The sequence below is a fragment of the Leucopleurus acutus genome, assembly GCF_964270905.1.
Source record: "Leucopleurus acutus genome assembly, chromosome: 17".
Taxonomy (NCBI): Eukaryota; Metazoa; Chordata; class Mammalia; order Artiodactyla; family Delphinidae; genus Leucopleurus; species Leucopleurus acutus.
The window spans coordinates 47,460,749-47,477,544 of NC_139159.1; the positions used below are offsets into that span (position 1 = coordinate 47,460,749).

Genomic DNA, 16,796 nt, shown 5'->3' on the forward strand with positions numbered 1-16,796 from the left:
ATTCATGCAGTTCATTTAGTTTATCAAATGAGATAGTTGTTTAAGCCACTCAGGAGCTAAGGAACTACTCTATTCAGGCATAATTGTTCTAACTTAGAATTTTTTTCCTGGTATACCAAAAGATTTTTCTTAAATGGCAAAACAATCTTCCATTGAAGACATGGTAATTATATGCATCTTGAATTTATCAACAAGGGTTCTGCAAAGAGTTTTGTCACATACAAGTGGCAGACTACCTCTGCTAGAATCCTGGCTCCCCACACTTGCTATCTGTGTGATTTTAGATTATTTAACCTGATTCTTGGTTTCCTGATAAAAAAAAAGGAATGATAACTGCATTATAGAGTCGCTTTGAGGAATAAATGAGTTAACTCATGTAAAGGACTTAGAACAGTGCCTGGACATAGCAAATGCTCAATTAATTGTTTGTTGAATTTTTTTTCCAACCAAATAATTTTCACAAGCAGGTTAGAGGTTGACTTTACAGTTTCATTCAGCATAGTGTTAATGATATCAAGATCATATGCTCTATCCCCACAAATGTTATTTCACTTTATTGTATTCACATACAGCCAAACGTGTAGTAACACTGATTGGTGTTAACAGGGTAATTTCACAATACATCATTTCTTTTAACTTCCCTTATTTATAGTTAAAGAAATATACTCAGAATCAATAAGTGACTTGCATAAGGGCACAGCTAGTAAGTAGTTCAGGATACCAACCCAGGCTTTTTGATTCCTGGCCTAGTATTCCTTGCATTACACCCTAACTAGTTATAGAAAAATCAGCTAAAAGAGTGAGTAGACCAAACAAATCTATTGATTAGATTACACGTTTAAAATCAATTTAAGAAATCATTTAGATTCTACTTTTTCATGTAATCAAGCATTAATCCATGAAATCAAGCATTAAAAATTAACAAATTATTAGGATAGCATTATAATGGTTTACTTGGATAAAAAGTTAACACTGATAGCACTAAAAAAAATCCACTCATACAATAAATATTTACTGAGCACCTGCTACTTGACAGGCCTTCACAGAGCTTACAGTCTCATGAGGAAAGAAAATTAAAAAACAAGTTAAGCAAAGTGAAACTAAGTGCCACGACAGAGGAAGCACAGGACGCTATTGGAACATATGGCTAGGGTAGCTGCACCAGCCAGTTACTATAATACATAATAATTTACAACAATTAGAATAATGATGATTATTTTCTGGATATCTGGAGACTTTAATAAAGTTATTCATGAATACCATATGATTTTCTTCCAGTTAACCTACCTACCTCTTGAACTCATCACAAATGTAAAACCTACCAATAAGAAGCTTGGAATTAGCTTCACTCATTAACTTTTGAATTTCTACTCTGATCTTTTATCTTCAGAAAGTTTTATTTTTATTGTAAACTCATTTAAATATGTGGTATTAAGTCCTTATACTATTTCACTCATATTGACTTTATTACAATACTCATCCCAATTTAAAGCCAGAAATTTTTTTTTTAATTGAACTTCCATCGTTTAACAGTTCCTTCAGTAGAGAGGAACACATGTAGATTATTGATTTCTAAAACTAAATGTGGTAAAATCTTCTTTTTCACCACCAGAGTGAAATAAAATACTACTTTCTTAATGGACTGAGCAACCATAAGATGACAAATGTGACACACTGAGAGGGCAATGTGACTGCAATATACAAAGTGCCTCCTCATGGACCAGAGATAGGATTCCAGATTTCTACATTGCACTACTGACAATTTCATGTGTAACAAGGTAAAGGAAACTTACGTGTGACTTATGGGTGTTTATTACCTAAGACTCTCATGGTAAATAACCACATATATCTAATAATTTACTTTTTACATCTTAGTTATCAATATTAAGTAAATTTTATTTAACCAGAAGTCTGCCCAAATATGACATTAATTAAATTAAGAGAAAGATTGAGATTATAAATTCAACAGAACTTCTGAAAACATTTTATTTACATTTCATTTCAGTCAAATATTCAAAGATTTTGAAATCTATAAGGCCATCTATCTCAAGTTCAGAATTTTTAATACTATTTGGAAAACTACTTTTGAAAAGTAATCAAAGAACATTTCAACACATAGTGATGAAATGCACAATTTTTAAATGTTACATGAAACAGTTAAATACATATATATAACACTGAAAATTCTTTATTTAAAAACACTATTAAAATGAGTAAAAATGACATTGTAAAATAAGATTTTTTCAAAGCTCACTACTTTAAAGAAAACATACAATGACATGGATCACAATATATACAAAGTAGGAAATAAATCATCATCTGTCATTGATGGGAAGACTTGCATGCTTTCAAAATATTCATAATTTTAAGCCAAACAAAATGTTGCTTAGAGGGAATCCTTCTTTTATATGTGAAGTCTCTTTAGAGGCGTTTTAAATTCCGCTTACTCTGGGCACTTCCTGGAAGAGCATCTTTTCTATTTCTTGGCTTTGCTGCTCCTCTACTACATTCTTCAGACCCATGATAAGCACACAAACATAACACACAAAAGTCAAAACCACAGGCTGTGCTGCTACATAGTCCCCTTTTCTTATAAGGCTGGTACTTAGCAGGGGATTGGCACCTTGGGCAAGGTTTTAATGCTTCATCAATAAAAAGTGTTTTGGCAACCTGTAGTAAAAGCACACAAACTAAATCTTCCATTTTCGCATAGAGAATTGCTTTATTTCAAACTCTGCAAATATTTAATAACTTACGATACTCACCTTAACATATTCTTCCTGTTTACTACTTAAGTGAGTAACAGAAGAACTCGCTATAGGTGTCAAAACTTCTCCCCAAGGAGAAAATGTTGAAACTTGTTCTTTCTGAAAACCTGGTGTCCTAGCCTGTGCTTGCACAGATCTTAAAGCCGATCGATTTAAAAGATGGAGCCGAGTGGCAGCATCATCAACATTTAATATAGCCCCCTGTGGTAAAAGACAAGAGGGGTCAACACTGTAATATCAAAAGTTCCAGGACAGCTTTCTGATGCACATGTATTTAAATGTTTGGAAGTGGTTTTACACTACTGGAATTTTCTCCCTAAACCTTTCCTTTTTAGAAAAAAGGAAAGGAAAAAAAAAAAACCCTCTCATCTAGCATTTAAAAGTCAGAAAAAGAAAAAGAAAAAATTAAGACAATAAATGCTAGCTTTAAGTTTGCATGCTTGGTTATTTTTCTGTTTAGAGCGTGGGTTTGCAAACTTTTCCTGAAAAGGACCAGATAGTTACAAGCTACTTAATTGTTGTTTTAGCAAACACAGCTATGGATATATGTAAATGAAAAGAGCAGGGCTGTGTTCCAATAAAACTTACTTTAAAGACACAGGTGATGGACAGGATTTGGCCCACAGATCAGAGTTTACCAAGTCCCCTTTTAGGCCAAGGTGTAAGAGGAGGTGAATCAAAGCTTACTATGGGACATCATGGAATTCTTTGAAGGTTTCTTACCTTAGCCGCATGTCAGAAAAATAATGGGCCTGGTTAGACCATGAAACCCAATTTGTTTGGCTGGTTTATACAAATACCAGATACTTGCAATGCTTGATTAATTTTTACACTTGAGTTTTAAACAGCTTTGATATTTTAAAAGGAGAAAAAAATGTCTCTTATTTGAACTGGATTTCCACATTACTCAAATATTTAGCCAAGAAATATTTTCAATGAATAATCCTTATAGCCTTCTATTTTGTTAAGGTTGGGAATGAGAAAAAATAGTAAGTTTTTTTTTTTAACAAATTGGCATTTGTAACCAATTATCAAAATAAAATGTACTACAGGTGAATTTCCTTAAGTGTCCAACTATAATTGTGTTTCCTCTCCCTTGATAGTCTCCTTTTGCCAGAGTTGGCTCCTAAGTGGGGAGAGTTAAAAATATGAGAAATGACAGTAGGATAAGTATAGGAATGAAGTTAGCTGGCCATGAAAACTTATGCCATTAACAGTTTAACAACATATGCATAAGTGTGATGGATGAATATTGGTTTTCAGAAATTAGAATTAATACAGTTGAACTTATTCAAGGACTCAATACATCTCTTTATGTTACACTTTATAAATGATTTGCAGCCTAAGCTAGAAGCGTATGACACAAGAGCATACTAAAAGAAGACACCCATTGGATTTCGATGCAGTTGGCAAACACAGTGATGCTGCATGCACCAAAAAATGAATAGAGATATGTTGTTGAAGCAAATTTCATCCACAGAAGAAACATTCATTCATTTAACAAACATTCATAAAACACCTACTAGGTGTCGAGTGAATAAAACAGTCTAATCCCTGCCCTGTTGGAGCTTAAAATGTGTGCTACTATCTCTGAACAGTATAAGGTCAAGCAGTCAACAAAGGCACGCATTCATGAGCACCAACATTTTTCAAAATATAGTCTCCATCACGTTACCAGAATATATTTAAATGTGACAGGGGAGTCACCTTACTGATGTTCATTTCCATGATTATAAGAAAACAGTGAAGACTACAGTAAATTAAGAAATTCAATGGAAAAAGTGTGATATTCTGATTTTAATGGTCATTCTCACTGCTGCAAAGCAAACAGATTAAATAGAGATCCTATCACACATAGCTGGTGTGTGCATTTTAATTTTTACATATAAAGGGCTTTCAGTGACACTATACAAGTATGAGGAAAACCACCAAACAACTTTGTTTTATAATTTTTCTGTTTTGGTTAATGATATACATTAGGATAGTTCAGGTAGAAAGCAACCAGTCCATTTCAGAAGAGGAGGGCAAAAGGCATCTGGAAGGATGTCTCTGAGGAAAAGAGGGAACAGGTAGAATACCTGATACATTCAGAGTTAAGAGGAGATTTCCAGTTCTGGTGGATAACAGGAGATGAGTCAGGGATCTGTACAGAGAAACAATAAGCAAAAAAAAAAAAAAAGAAGAAAGGAAAGAAAGAAAGAAACTGGGCAATTATTAACTCTGAGGAAAAAAGGTATAACAGGTATAATCATACTGTACTACATGTCACAGCTGTCAAAAAGTCATAAGAATCTCAACACAGTCTTAATGATGTCAGCACCTAATTCTAATTTGCTCCCAAACAATGGTGTAGTTACATTCATAAGATAGGAGAAAGGACTTCAGAGGGAGAGGTGGGTAGATAGGTAGTGGTGAGAGGTTAGAGAACTCACCTAGTCCCTCTATAGAAAAAAACAAAAGAAGAAACAGCAGTAAAGGCATGCCATTCAGAAATATGGAGGTAAATATCAAAAGGCACAACTAAAAAGTGATTGCCTCGATGGGGCAAGAATCAAGAGTAGGAAGGGCAGGAGAATATGTGCTTTCTTATAAGCCTTAAAGTGCAATGTGATGTTTTAAACCATGTACTGTGTCTACTGAAAAAAAAATTTAAAGCAAATCAGAATAAAGGAAAATACTCAAGTAAGGAAAAAGTATAGTCCTTTAAGAAACCAAGTTAAAAACAAATTGGTGGCTAGGATATGAGGGTAGAATGCTTTATCTAGAACTACCCAAAGGCTTACCAATACAACATGTTTCTTCCACATAGGATGTAAAGAGTACATGGAGCTAAAAGTTTAATATTAATGGGTACTTGCTTAAAAATGTGCTTTTGGTCTGTCCTTAGCATGTAGGGAGCCACTCTAAAAAGATATGTTAAGAAGGAAATTTATATCTTCAGTATTATAAGCTCCCAGAGCCAGCAGCTGCAGCAGTAGCCAAGAGCCGTGAGTCAGTCGTGAAGGATTATTATAGGTGAGAAGGTAAAACGTTTCTTCAAATAAAATAGAAAGTCAATACTTTAGTTAATAGCGGTCCCTAATATTTCCTTGGAATGAGAAACTCCCCAATCTGTATCTAGGTGTTCATATTAGTTTATACCATGCTTCATCTCAGTTATTATATTTCACCAAATTATAAATTTACTTATGTTATTAAACACTTTTTACTAGACAAGAATAAGAAAATTAATTCTCAGAGTTTCTTTTGGTATTGATGCCTAAGAAAGGTCTAAAAGTTGAATATACAGTAAATATGGGTGCCAGAGTCATCCGATGCCTGTTATACAAAGTAGTATCCCCAGAAAGAATTAATCAGCTTCTGTAAAACTTTTCTTGTAACTTCAAAGCTGGACCTCAAATCTTCAAGAGAGCACAAGTTTATGATGTCTTACAAGTACTAATCTGCCATGCTTACTCACCTCCAGGCCTCCATATATGCTATTCCCTCTGCTGAAACACCTTCCCTAACTCGTTATTCAGCTCTCAGCTGAGATGCATTTTTTCCTCCTCTTGATCCCCACTCCTTTTAAATGTTCAATAGAGAGAACTCTGGGCTTCCTCTAACACACCTGTACTGTAATCACCTGTTTATAACTATCACCCACTGGGTATCACCCACTGGCACTGGGTATGAGTGCCAGGAAAGCAAGGGATCATGTCACAAATGTTCACATTGTAATCTGAGCAACTGCATGTAGTATCTACTCAAAAGACTGGATGGGAAAATGCTATAAGGATGTCTAACTATGAATAGGGTCCAGCATATCCTATTCAAATGGTATTCAAATACTGCTAACAGCATACACACTTAACAACAAAACCCAGTAAGATGTTCTTGATGTCAGTTAGGCTACTCCACTGATGCACTGGGTAGAGATGGAGTTTGGGAAAAATAAAGAGTTTATGAGTGCATGAGTTCCCTGGTGGCCTAGTGGTTAGGATTCCAGGCTTTCACTGCCGTGGCCCAGGCTCAATCCCTGAGATTCCACAAGCCACGTGGCACAGCCAAAAACAAACAAAAAAACAGTTTATGAGTCAATGTTGGTAAATGGAAAGGTTAAAAGATAGCAAGATAGCAGGAAAACCAAATGAGGCTGTCCAGCCATATGGGATTATTAGATATTTATACAAATCCATTTCAGAATAGTATTATATACATTACCTCAGTATCTGTTTTCAGTTGTGTGATATGAAATTTCCTCCTCTGATTTGCTTTTTTATCTTGAATAATAATTTCACGCCAATTTCTACTCACTTTCCAAATACTGTAACAAAAAGATCAATCCTTATATTGTATATATTCCACAGAATTAATATTTTTCACACATGACAATAAGAAAAATTCATTTTAAAGATTTTGGATAGTTTATTTAAAGCTAAAATTTTACATTAAAAATATGACTTGATCTGCATAGTTGTGAAAGAATACCTATTAAAATATGCCAGCATCATATTGACAGATTACTATCTCATAAATGGTTAAGGAAAAAACAAAGTTTCATATAAACCCAAATGAGTCCACTGCGAGGCAAATTAAGAGGATTTAACTTAAACATGACACTAAGATTAAAAATTTGGAACATGACATGCAGCAAATGATTATCAACTGTAGTGCAAGAGATTCTATAAATTTCTCCTATTATTGTATTTAACAAATTTCTGTCACTTTGATTAAATAAACACAAAAGCAATCAATTCTTTATTGGAAGTACTAAGTGTCAAATACAGTTGATCCCTGAACAACATGGGTTTGAATTCTGTGGATCCACTTACAGGTGGATTTTTTCAATAGTAAATACTACACAGACTGGTTGGTTGAATCCAGGGATGCCGAACCGCGGATACGGAGGAAACTCGGATATGGAGAGCTGACTATAAATTATACAAAGATTTTTAGACTGCACGGCAGAGGGTCAGCGCCCCTAATCTCTGGCTGTTCAAGGGTCAGCTGTAATAAACATTATTATGGGTAGCACTACAGAGTTCCTATTTTATAAACCAAAGTTTATAAGACTAAAGCAGCTAAAGAGAAACACAATTTATGTCTAGTGATTGCTTATTTATCAATAACTTGGACTACATTCATTATTAAAGAAAAGCTAATCCTGCAACTGTTAATATGGTCTTTTTTATTACTTTAACTTAACAAATCACTCAAAGTGAATGAGGTCAGGAGAAGGTTATGGAGGGCCCCAGGTTATAGTTGAGTTGTCAACACTACTATTCTTCCAGTTACTGTGGCCACTTGAATTGCCATTGCCTCTCCTTAAGCCGATACATGTGCCTTATATCAGATAGATGGAGAGATATAGGCAGAAAGTCACTCATTAATGGGGAAGAAATGAAATACATGTTTGGGTATTTGCCTCAGCTATTTCAACTTACCGTAATTTCTCATATTACCAAGAATAAGCACTGCCAAGATTATACATGCACTCTGCAATACAAATACTATAAATCTAGAGGGATGGCAGCAAAGGCAATTATTGAAATATGACTGAATATCATTTGTTCCTACAAGCGAGCACCCAAAAGAGTCACCCAAGTTTTAATTCTAACTGGTCTGTATCCAAATACTCCAGCATATAAAAATAAAATTCCTATGTCGCAGCCATCTCCTTATTTTTTTAAACAAGTAATTTATCTCATTTGAACATTTTTTTAAAGGCACATGTATGTAGGCCATTAATCTGCTTATCATCCTACTTGGGTTACACCAAAGACATTCCTGATCAAGGCTATTCTGAAAGGACTTAAACCTTAATAAGAGTTTTGGGAAAATATGGGCTTAGAAATCAGAGGGCTCAGCTGTAGACCTGGATCTGTTTTTGTCTCCTTGAGTGACCATTGGCAGATCACTTCTCTGGAGCTCAGTTTTCTCATCTGCAAAATACATGATAGGACTAGACATTTCAGAAGACTTCCAGCAATGAGATTCTACAATTCTCTACAATAGCCTACACTTAATTTATGGGGAAAAGGTTAAGAAGGGTTTTAATAGACGCAGGGGCCATAAAAGAGTAAGGATTCTATGAACCCAACTCTTCACACATACCTATGGAAAAAGAGGCTCACTAACTCTCTTGCATGTCCTTCCCCAACCATGATCTTGCAAAAATCCTGTTCCACATGGCTTCCCTCCTTCCTGGTCATGGCATTCCCAAGGGCCTTGTCTTTTGATAGTCCTGCACTTCGCAAAATTGCCAGTATAAACACAGTCTCTCTTTAGTCTTGTAACTCTAGTTCCTACCCTCAATACTCCTATATATGTGACTTCGTTTCTCTTTACTTATGAAGCAACATTCAATATACTGAAATTTCTGTGAAATTTCTGAGACACTGAAGAATTTCACTAAACCACCTTTGACAAAATATAAAGTATCCAAGATAGAGATGCTAAAACAAAATTTCAAAAAAAGTACTCAACTAACAGAAAAGCTTTCCAACTTAAAAAAAAAAGTGATAAAAGGCAGTTTTATTTCAGAAAAAAAAAATTTCTTACCTGCATAGGCTTTCTGCAGCCAAGGAATCTAAAACCATAGCAAGAACATGCTTTAAGTTTCTGTATTTTAATTCTGTTAAGATGTCCAGTTTTTCTATACCCATTTTCTTGCCAATCAGGCCTGCAAGTACACGCTGTAGTACAGCTATTTTCCCCCCGTCCCTTTCTTCTAACAATTCACGTGCACCGCTTTGCTGGAGTCTTTTCCTTTTGCTTTTCATAAAGAGCTCATGCACTAACTGCAAGGCTGGGGTCTTTGATAAATTCTTAAAGCTTAAACTCAAATCCCCACTCTTATTGTCACTGCTTGGCTGACTCTCTGAGATATCTGAAGTGGCCACTGGTGTTGATTCAGAGCCAGAGAGGTTGGGCTGCTTTTCTTCTTCTGTCTCAGATTGTGAGCCTTGCTCCCTAAGGGTGGACAGTCTTCTTAATCTTCCAAGACGCCTTGATCTTCTTACCGTGTCCCTGACTTTGAGAGTTCCCTTATGTTTCTGAAGCAGTTCTTGGAAAGAGCCCTCTTGGTCAGTGAGGGAATCTTCTGATTTATCCAAGCAAAGTGAGTTAAAGCCACTGTCTTCAGGTGTTGAAATATTGCGTCTCACTTCACCTAAAGGAGAAAGCCTTTGACTTACATTAAATTTAACATTTGCTACAAGATTACTTATTGGAGTCACAAATATGTCCTCATCTGTTCCACAAGTTGTTCCACTGACCGAAGAGCCCAGAAGTTCAGGATATGTATTCTCATCATTAATACATAGACTGCTGTCGCTAAAGTCATGTGTGATAGAGTCTTTAAAACTATTGCCTTGAATTGGAGATATACATTCAACTTCAAATAGGCTACAGTTATCTTTGGAATCATCAACTGTGGACGTCTTCTGTTGAGAAAAATTAAGTCTCAATTTTTGACTGCTGGAAGTCGCTTCTTCTGTTTTCAAAGTGCTAGTAACTAAAGAACTAAAATTATTTTGCCTTGGGAAACCTGAAGCACTGCTTGGAATATTTTTTTCTAAATTGGGAACTTGGCTTGTACTACTTTCGAGAGAACTATTTTGTGATTCAAAGTCCCCCTTTAGAAGAGAGAAAGATACGTCCAATCTTCTGCGCAGTAAAAATTTTTTTCCACTCACTTTAGGAGTTTCACAAAGGTCTGGGGTTTTATCCTTTTCCTTCCTGGGGAAGACAAATCTCTTTCTTTGAGTGGGAGACTCTAAACTATGTGTTAAGGCCAGACTTGAAGTTTCAGGATGTTCATGGATTAAAGTTGAGCCTCTTTCTTTCTTTCCAAATGATTCTTTATCTGTATTATCAAAGCTGCACGATTTTAACAGCTCACTGTAGCCACTATCTTGAAATGAAGATGTGGAACAAAAGTCTCCAAAGCTGGACGACTTGATGTTGACAATAGGAGAGTCCACCTCATTTCCTGCTCCAGTGCCAGCTTGACCTGAATGCCTTTCTGACATCTTCAAAATCTCTGTTTCTACAAAGTGAAAACAAATTTTATTCTTCCTTTGAAATGAACAGTCTGGCGGCTTACACCAAAATACATTACTTGTTATGAGCACAAATAATAATGGAAAATTGTATGGCAATAAAAAAGTTACTTTAAAAAACAAATTACACTATACTCACGTGTCTCTTACATAAAACAATGTTTTAACATCGCGAAGACCAAAATTTCCAGGAAATAAATATTCACAGATTACCTGACTAAGCATAGTCTAGGCACCATGCAGAAATATTTTCTTGAACTACACTTGAGAAAAAAAAAAATCTCATGGCATCATTTTTAGATGATTTTATTACTTTATGACTTTTACAGCGCTAAAGTACATTATTGTAGTTTTAATATTCTAGCTTATTTGTGCTGACCTATATTTTGTCAGTTGGATATTTCCTTTCGATATTTTGCGATGAAAATAAAGCTGCTTAAAAAAAAAAACTATATGCTGATTTTTAAACATGTATTTGGGAAATGTGTCACGTAAGTGCTGCCACTAGACTAAACTGCAATATGGCTAAACAACTCTAGGATAATGTCATTTATACTTGTAACACGGGCCTGTCTCAGAAACTCAGTCCTCCTGACCATTCACAAGGTCTAAATTGGCAGACTTTCACCTTTGCAAAGACTCTTTGGCTCACTAATAAATTACTAACACATTCTTGAGTTAGCCAAAATGAACCCCTGCCCCACAGATACATGGCCATGTCAAACCTGGCAAGTTATACTCATTCATGCCTCATCTTCTAAATATTTTCTATTTGGGGGAAACCCACCCTTTATAATATTCTTGAAATTGCAAATAAAGAATTCAAGTACATTCCTTAAAGAAGAAATGGGATTCAGTAATTATATTTGTAAGGAATGACACTAGGAAATACTTTACTCATTTGTTTTTAAGGAAATACTTTACTCTTTCACCTTTTCAACGCTATCATTGCATTCCTTCTTTGTGGAAACTTGAATTACATCTTAGCTCAAAGTATAAGAAGAAAAGATAAGAAAGTTATCATAGCATATATTTCTGCAGACTATTCAAGGGACACTAAGAAAATTGTCATTCTTCCAAAGTTTTCTCCAGGCCAAGTACACGATTCTTCTCTATTAAAAAGATCCTGGGAAGATGTATTTTAGTTGAGTATAATGGGAAAGTAATTTATTTATGCTTAAGTTACATCAGTTATATATGTAAATGAATGAGCTTAAAAAATTGCTACAATAACCACAAAACCAAATAGTTTATGTTGTAATGACCATTAGGAGATCATTATTACTGGGCAAAGTATCTAGGTGTTTTTCAGTCTTTAAAACCTATATTCCGTTTTGGTAAATCTCACACATGTTCTCTTCTGATTTAGATTCCCTCAGATTATGACAATCACTGCTCTCTTCCGTACATGCTTACCAGCCAAAATTATCAAACTTTGCTTTCTATAATTCATATTATATTTTTAAACAATTTGTTTTCAAAATATTAAGTTAATAAGATAGAATGTGTTTTCAAATTACACCTCCATCCACGAATATTTCCCCCTCTCTGAGAATCACTCTATTAAGTTAACAGTTTTCACTCATTTGGTAAAGTTAGGTCCCAGCCTTTTTTTTTAAAGTTACAACAAATGTAACTATTCTGCTACTTCACCACTAGGTGTCTCACCATGCTAGAATTTGGGAATCTGAGAGGCAAATTGTTAGAAACGAGTAGGGGTGCAGAGATCATCCTCTCCCTGCTAAAAACCATAAACCGGTTGCTTTAAACATACAAAAAACTTCCTAATTTTTTCTGTTCATCTACACATTTGAAGTTGCTTCCACCGTGCTTTCTCTGATGTCATCATTTTTTTCACCTTTCATCATTTTCAACCCAAGACATTGGTCTCAAACAAAATGTGGTTATTCAAACTTTAAATTTAAAATTATTTATGCAAAATCGTGGAACGCCTGTTGACTTGTTCAATTTTACTGATTCAACAGTTCACTGATGAATCAAACAAGCCTCTTCAATATTCGTTTTTTAAAACCAGACTCCTGATAAGGATTGAGAACACTTATCTCTATAGCGCTCTTAAAAAAAAAAAAAAAAACTGATTAACTCAATGAAGTACTTACAATATGATAACAAATTAGAACCAAATTTCCTTCATTTGTTAAAGTGTAAAATCTTACCATCAGTAAATCTTGAGTTCTTAGACGTCAACGTTATGTAGGCTTCCAAAAAAGGAAATTTCTCACTTTGCCTTTAAAATTCGTGCCAAAGTAATACCACTTAAAGAGAAAATTTTAATTTGAACAATTCATTAAAACGTGCAGTAGCACGATACCGGCTAAAATTTGTATACGTGAAGTACATGCTACAGGGATTAGTTCTAACACTTGAAAAGGCCTAAATCATTTTGAATTTCCTCCAGCTTTCCGGACAACAGTGATTTTAATATCTTTGTTTTCTCCAGCTAGCCTTGGAATGGAGGAAACTTCCCAAATTGGGGTTTCTGAGATGCAGTGTAAGCTGCAGCGCGGTCATCTCCTCCCCCAGGAGCAGTCGGCGGGTGGGTGGTTAACGGTCTCCGCAAGGCGTCAATCGGCCTCTCGTCCCTCCGCGGACCCTCCCCAGGCCAGGCTGTCGGAGGGAGGCCCGGCCTGGCCCCAGGGCCCAGGAAGCCACCCACGGGCTGAGGGAGGGTGGGCCGTCTCCTGGAGCAGAGCGAGGGGAAAGTGAACGGCGTCGGGGCGCCTCTCTAGTCCCGGCACCCGGGAAGCAGAGCGAGAGCGGGCGCGGGGCCGGGGAAGCCCGGAGGCCGGCCAGTCCGCACACACCTGGCGTCCCCCGCTCCCGCCCACCTGGAGACCCGGGGCGGCCGCACCCACGGGGTCGACGGGCGGGAGAGGACCGAGGCGGCTGCCTCTGGAGCGCAAGGGAGGAGCCGCGGCCTCGCCTTCAGCGACGCCAGGCTATGGCAACCCCCACGCCAGCTTCGTGTGGGGCCGCCGCGTTTCCCTCCTTCGGTTTGAACGGCCCGCCCTGAGTAACCGCTGCGCGCCGCCCCGCGCCGCCCCGCGCCGCCCCTTCCTCTCAATCCGCGGCGCCCCAGCCGGCGGCCCCGCGACCCGCAGGCCCCCGGCCCAGCCTCCGCCCGAGGAAGTCTGTACTCGCTTTCCCATCCCTCCATGCCCACACCCCTCCGAGGCTCCATGAGGGCTTCCTAATTTGATAGGCTCTTCTCCCCTCCCCATTTTAACTTTGGGGAACACTGTATAGCAAGGTTAACAGGTCCTACAGTGGGATGCTATTAAAAATAATGTAGGAAAACATTCACTTGAAAATGTTTCCGGAGATGAAATCAAGGGTGAAAAGCAGGTTACAAACAGAATGACTCATTTTAGGTTAGAAGTTCAGCTATACACAGGATAAAGTCTGAAAGGTTTGACTAACTTGGTTACAGCATCTCTAGACATCATTATGCTTGTTTTTTTTGGCATCTAAAAAGGGATGTTTTATGTGCCAGGCTCCATCCTTCTGCTCTTGGCAACTTCTTCCTAATTCTTTTTTTCTGGCTTCTTTTCCTCTACTTACTCCCTAAATGGGCGTCCTACCCAACATTTTTCTTACTTTACCATTCTGTGCTTACATAATTCTCATTCAGAGTTAAAAGGATTACTTTAAAGCCAGTAACAGCCACTGCTACCACTCTCCTCCGACAGAACATTTCTCCATGTGGATGCCCCACAGTTATCCTAAATGCCATATATCCAAAATCAAACTCACTAACAATGATTAAGCTCTGACTATGTGCCAATTATTGGGCTAGGTACTGGGAATACAAAGATGGAATGGTGCAGTTACTGCCCTGAAGGGCTCACTGGTGTAAGTGCTATAGTAGAGGAATGGTAGTAACACAAAAGAAAAGGGATCAACTAAATCTACAGCGGAAGAGTGGGCAGAGCTACCTTTATATAGACTGTGATATGAGGTGGATTTTGAAGGAAGGGTAGCATCGTTAAAGACAGATAACAGGTGATTCTAAACTTGAAACAAAACCAGCAGGAAAATTGAAACAGTTGGGCACATTAGAGAAACTACAAATAATTTGTTACAGCTGGAAACTAAGACTGGTTTGAGGAAAGGGCAAAGAAAATTCTTGACAAGGGGAAGAAGCCAAGCCGTGGAGAGTTTTGGATGCACATTAAGAGTCTGAAGTTTATCCTACGCGCGAGCTTTCTCTAGTTGCGGTGAGCGGGGGCTACTTTTCGTTGCAGTGCGCAGGCTTCTCATTGCGGTGGCTTCTCTTGTTGCAGAGCACAGGCTCTAGACACGCGGGCTCAGTAGTTGTGGCTCGTGGGCTCTAGAGCGCAGACTCAGTAGTTTTGGTGCACAGGCTTAGCTGCTCCGCAACATGTGGGATCTTCCCGGACCAGGGCTCGAACCCCTGTCCCCCACTGGCAGGCGGATTCTTAACCGCTGCACCCCCAGGGAAGTCCCAGGCAATGTAGGACATTTTAGAAGGACCACTCTGGTGGCAGAATGGAAGACAGAAGGAAGAGAGGTGAGGGTGGCTTAGGAAACTACTGCATTACTCTGGAAGATAATGGGGGTGGAGAAGAACCTACACCTGATTCAGTTGGCTGAATGAACTGCATGCAGCAGGGGGTGAGGAGCGAAGAGTACAGGTTTGGGAGAAAATAAGATGAATTTAGTGCGAGGTTGTTACGTTTGTGGTACCTGTAGGACTTAAGGCAAGGAATTGGTGAATTACACACATTCTTCAAGATGGCACCTCCCTCACACGTTCAGATAGAATGAGTAGTGTCCTTTCTAGGTCCTCAAACCAGTCTCTATTACAATCAAGCCTCTATTTTGCCACTCCCTGCCCAGCACTTGCAAGCCTCCTCTCCTGAATTTTCTCCATATAATTTATCACCTTATAAAATACTGTATTATTTACTTACTTTGTGTAAGGTCTGCTCCCCACTCCACTGTAAACAGGGCAGGGGATTTTGCCTATGGTTAAATAAAAGCCACACGACCCCAAAACATGATTAAACATTGCCCTTTTCTCTTTCTCTAGTAATTTTTCTTTAGATATTTTGTTACAACTGAAGAGTAAAAGAATGTATCATAACTCCCTTCTATTCACTCGAAGAATAATTTTACACCCCTCCCCACCCCAAAAATGGCAAAAAGACACCTAGTTACATGTAGCTTGCCCTAGCTTTACTCATATACCGCAAATTTAAGCCACTGAGCTATATTTTCCTATTCTTTACACATCACAGTCTTTGGCCTTTTCCCTTCCCTTTCTGGATTGGGTGTAATCTCATTACTGACCTCAGAATTCTAAAACCCATATGTTTTCCACAGAGCTAACGCTTCTTTTGGAGACCATCCAGGAAAACATACTGAAAGGGTTTTCCATCACCATGATAGTCAAGCTATGCAGGTATACTTAAATGAGTATGATCAAGAAAAAGGAAAACAGATACTCAGGGGGAAAATAGTAACTTGCATCTCCATAACCATATTATTGCAATGTAAGCATTTAAAAACACTAGTATCCAAGTTGGCAAAACAAATGCCCTCATTAAGAGAGAGCAATGCGATGATGTCCGGCACGTAGCAAATGCTCAAGAAAAGTTAGCTGTCACCATTGATAACAGCGTCCACAGACCATGCTCCAAAATGATCCTAAAATTACTGGTTCCTGCTGATAGGAAAGAGAATGTTGCATTGGGAACTAGCCTCGACATGAACTCTTGTTGAAATTCTGGATCTCCTTGCTATAACTTGTCTTTACCCTAACCCTCTGTAGGGTTCCAGGACCCATTTGTATTCTACATGTGTTGATCCATTCTGATCTCCACAAACTGTGTTATGTGCCAGCATCATCTTGATAACCTCAAGCTGCATAGTCAGAACCCAGGTCAGTTTGCAATGATTAAAGTTACACTTTCTGGATCACTCCATAATCTTTCTCTTA

General features: G+C 37.8%; 1 protein-coding gene across 1 annotated transcript; it reads right to left on the reverse strand.

The window, feature by feature from the left end:
- Window positions 1-2,421: 2,421 nt before the first annotated feature.
- Window positions 2,422-10,798, reverse strand: FBXO43 (F-box protein 43; the record flags this gene model as incomplete). Its single annotated transcript, XM_082858377.1, has 4 exons — window positions 9,312-10,798; window positions 6,972-7,074; window positions 2,766-2,969; window positions 2,422-2,670 (listed from the first exon to the last, which is right to left on the reverse strand). Exons 1-4 carry the CDS (start codon window positions 10,781-10,783, stop codon window positions 2,422-2,424), a joined length of 2,028 nt encoding a protein of 675 aa, XP_082714503.1. The 5' UTR covers window positions 10,784-10,798.
- Between the last annotated feature and the right edge of the window lie 5,998 nt (window positions 10,799-16,796).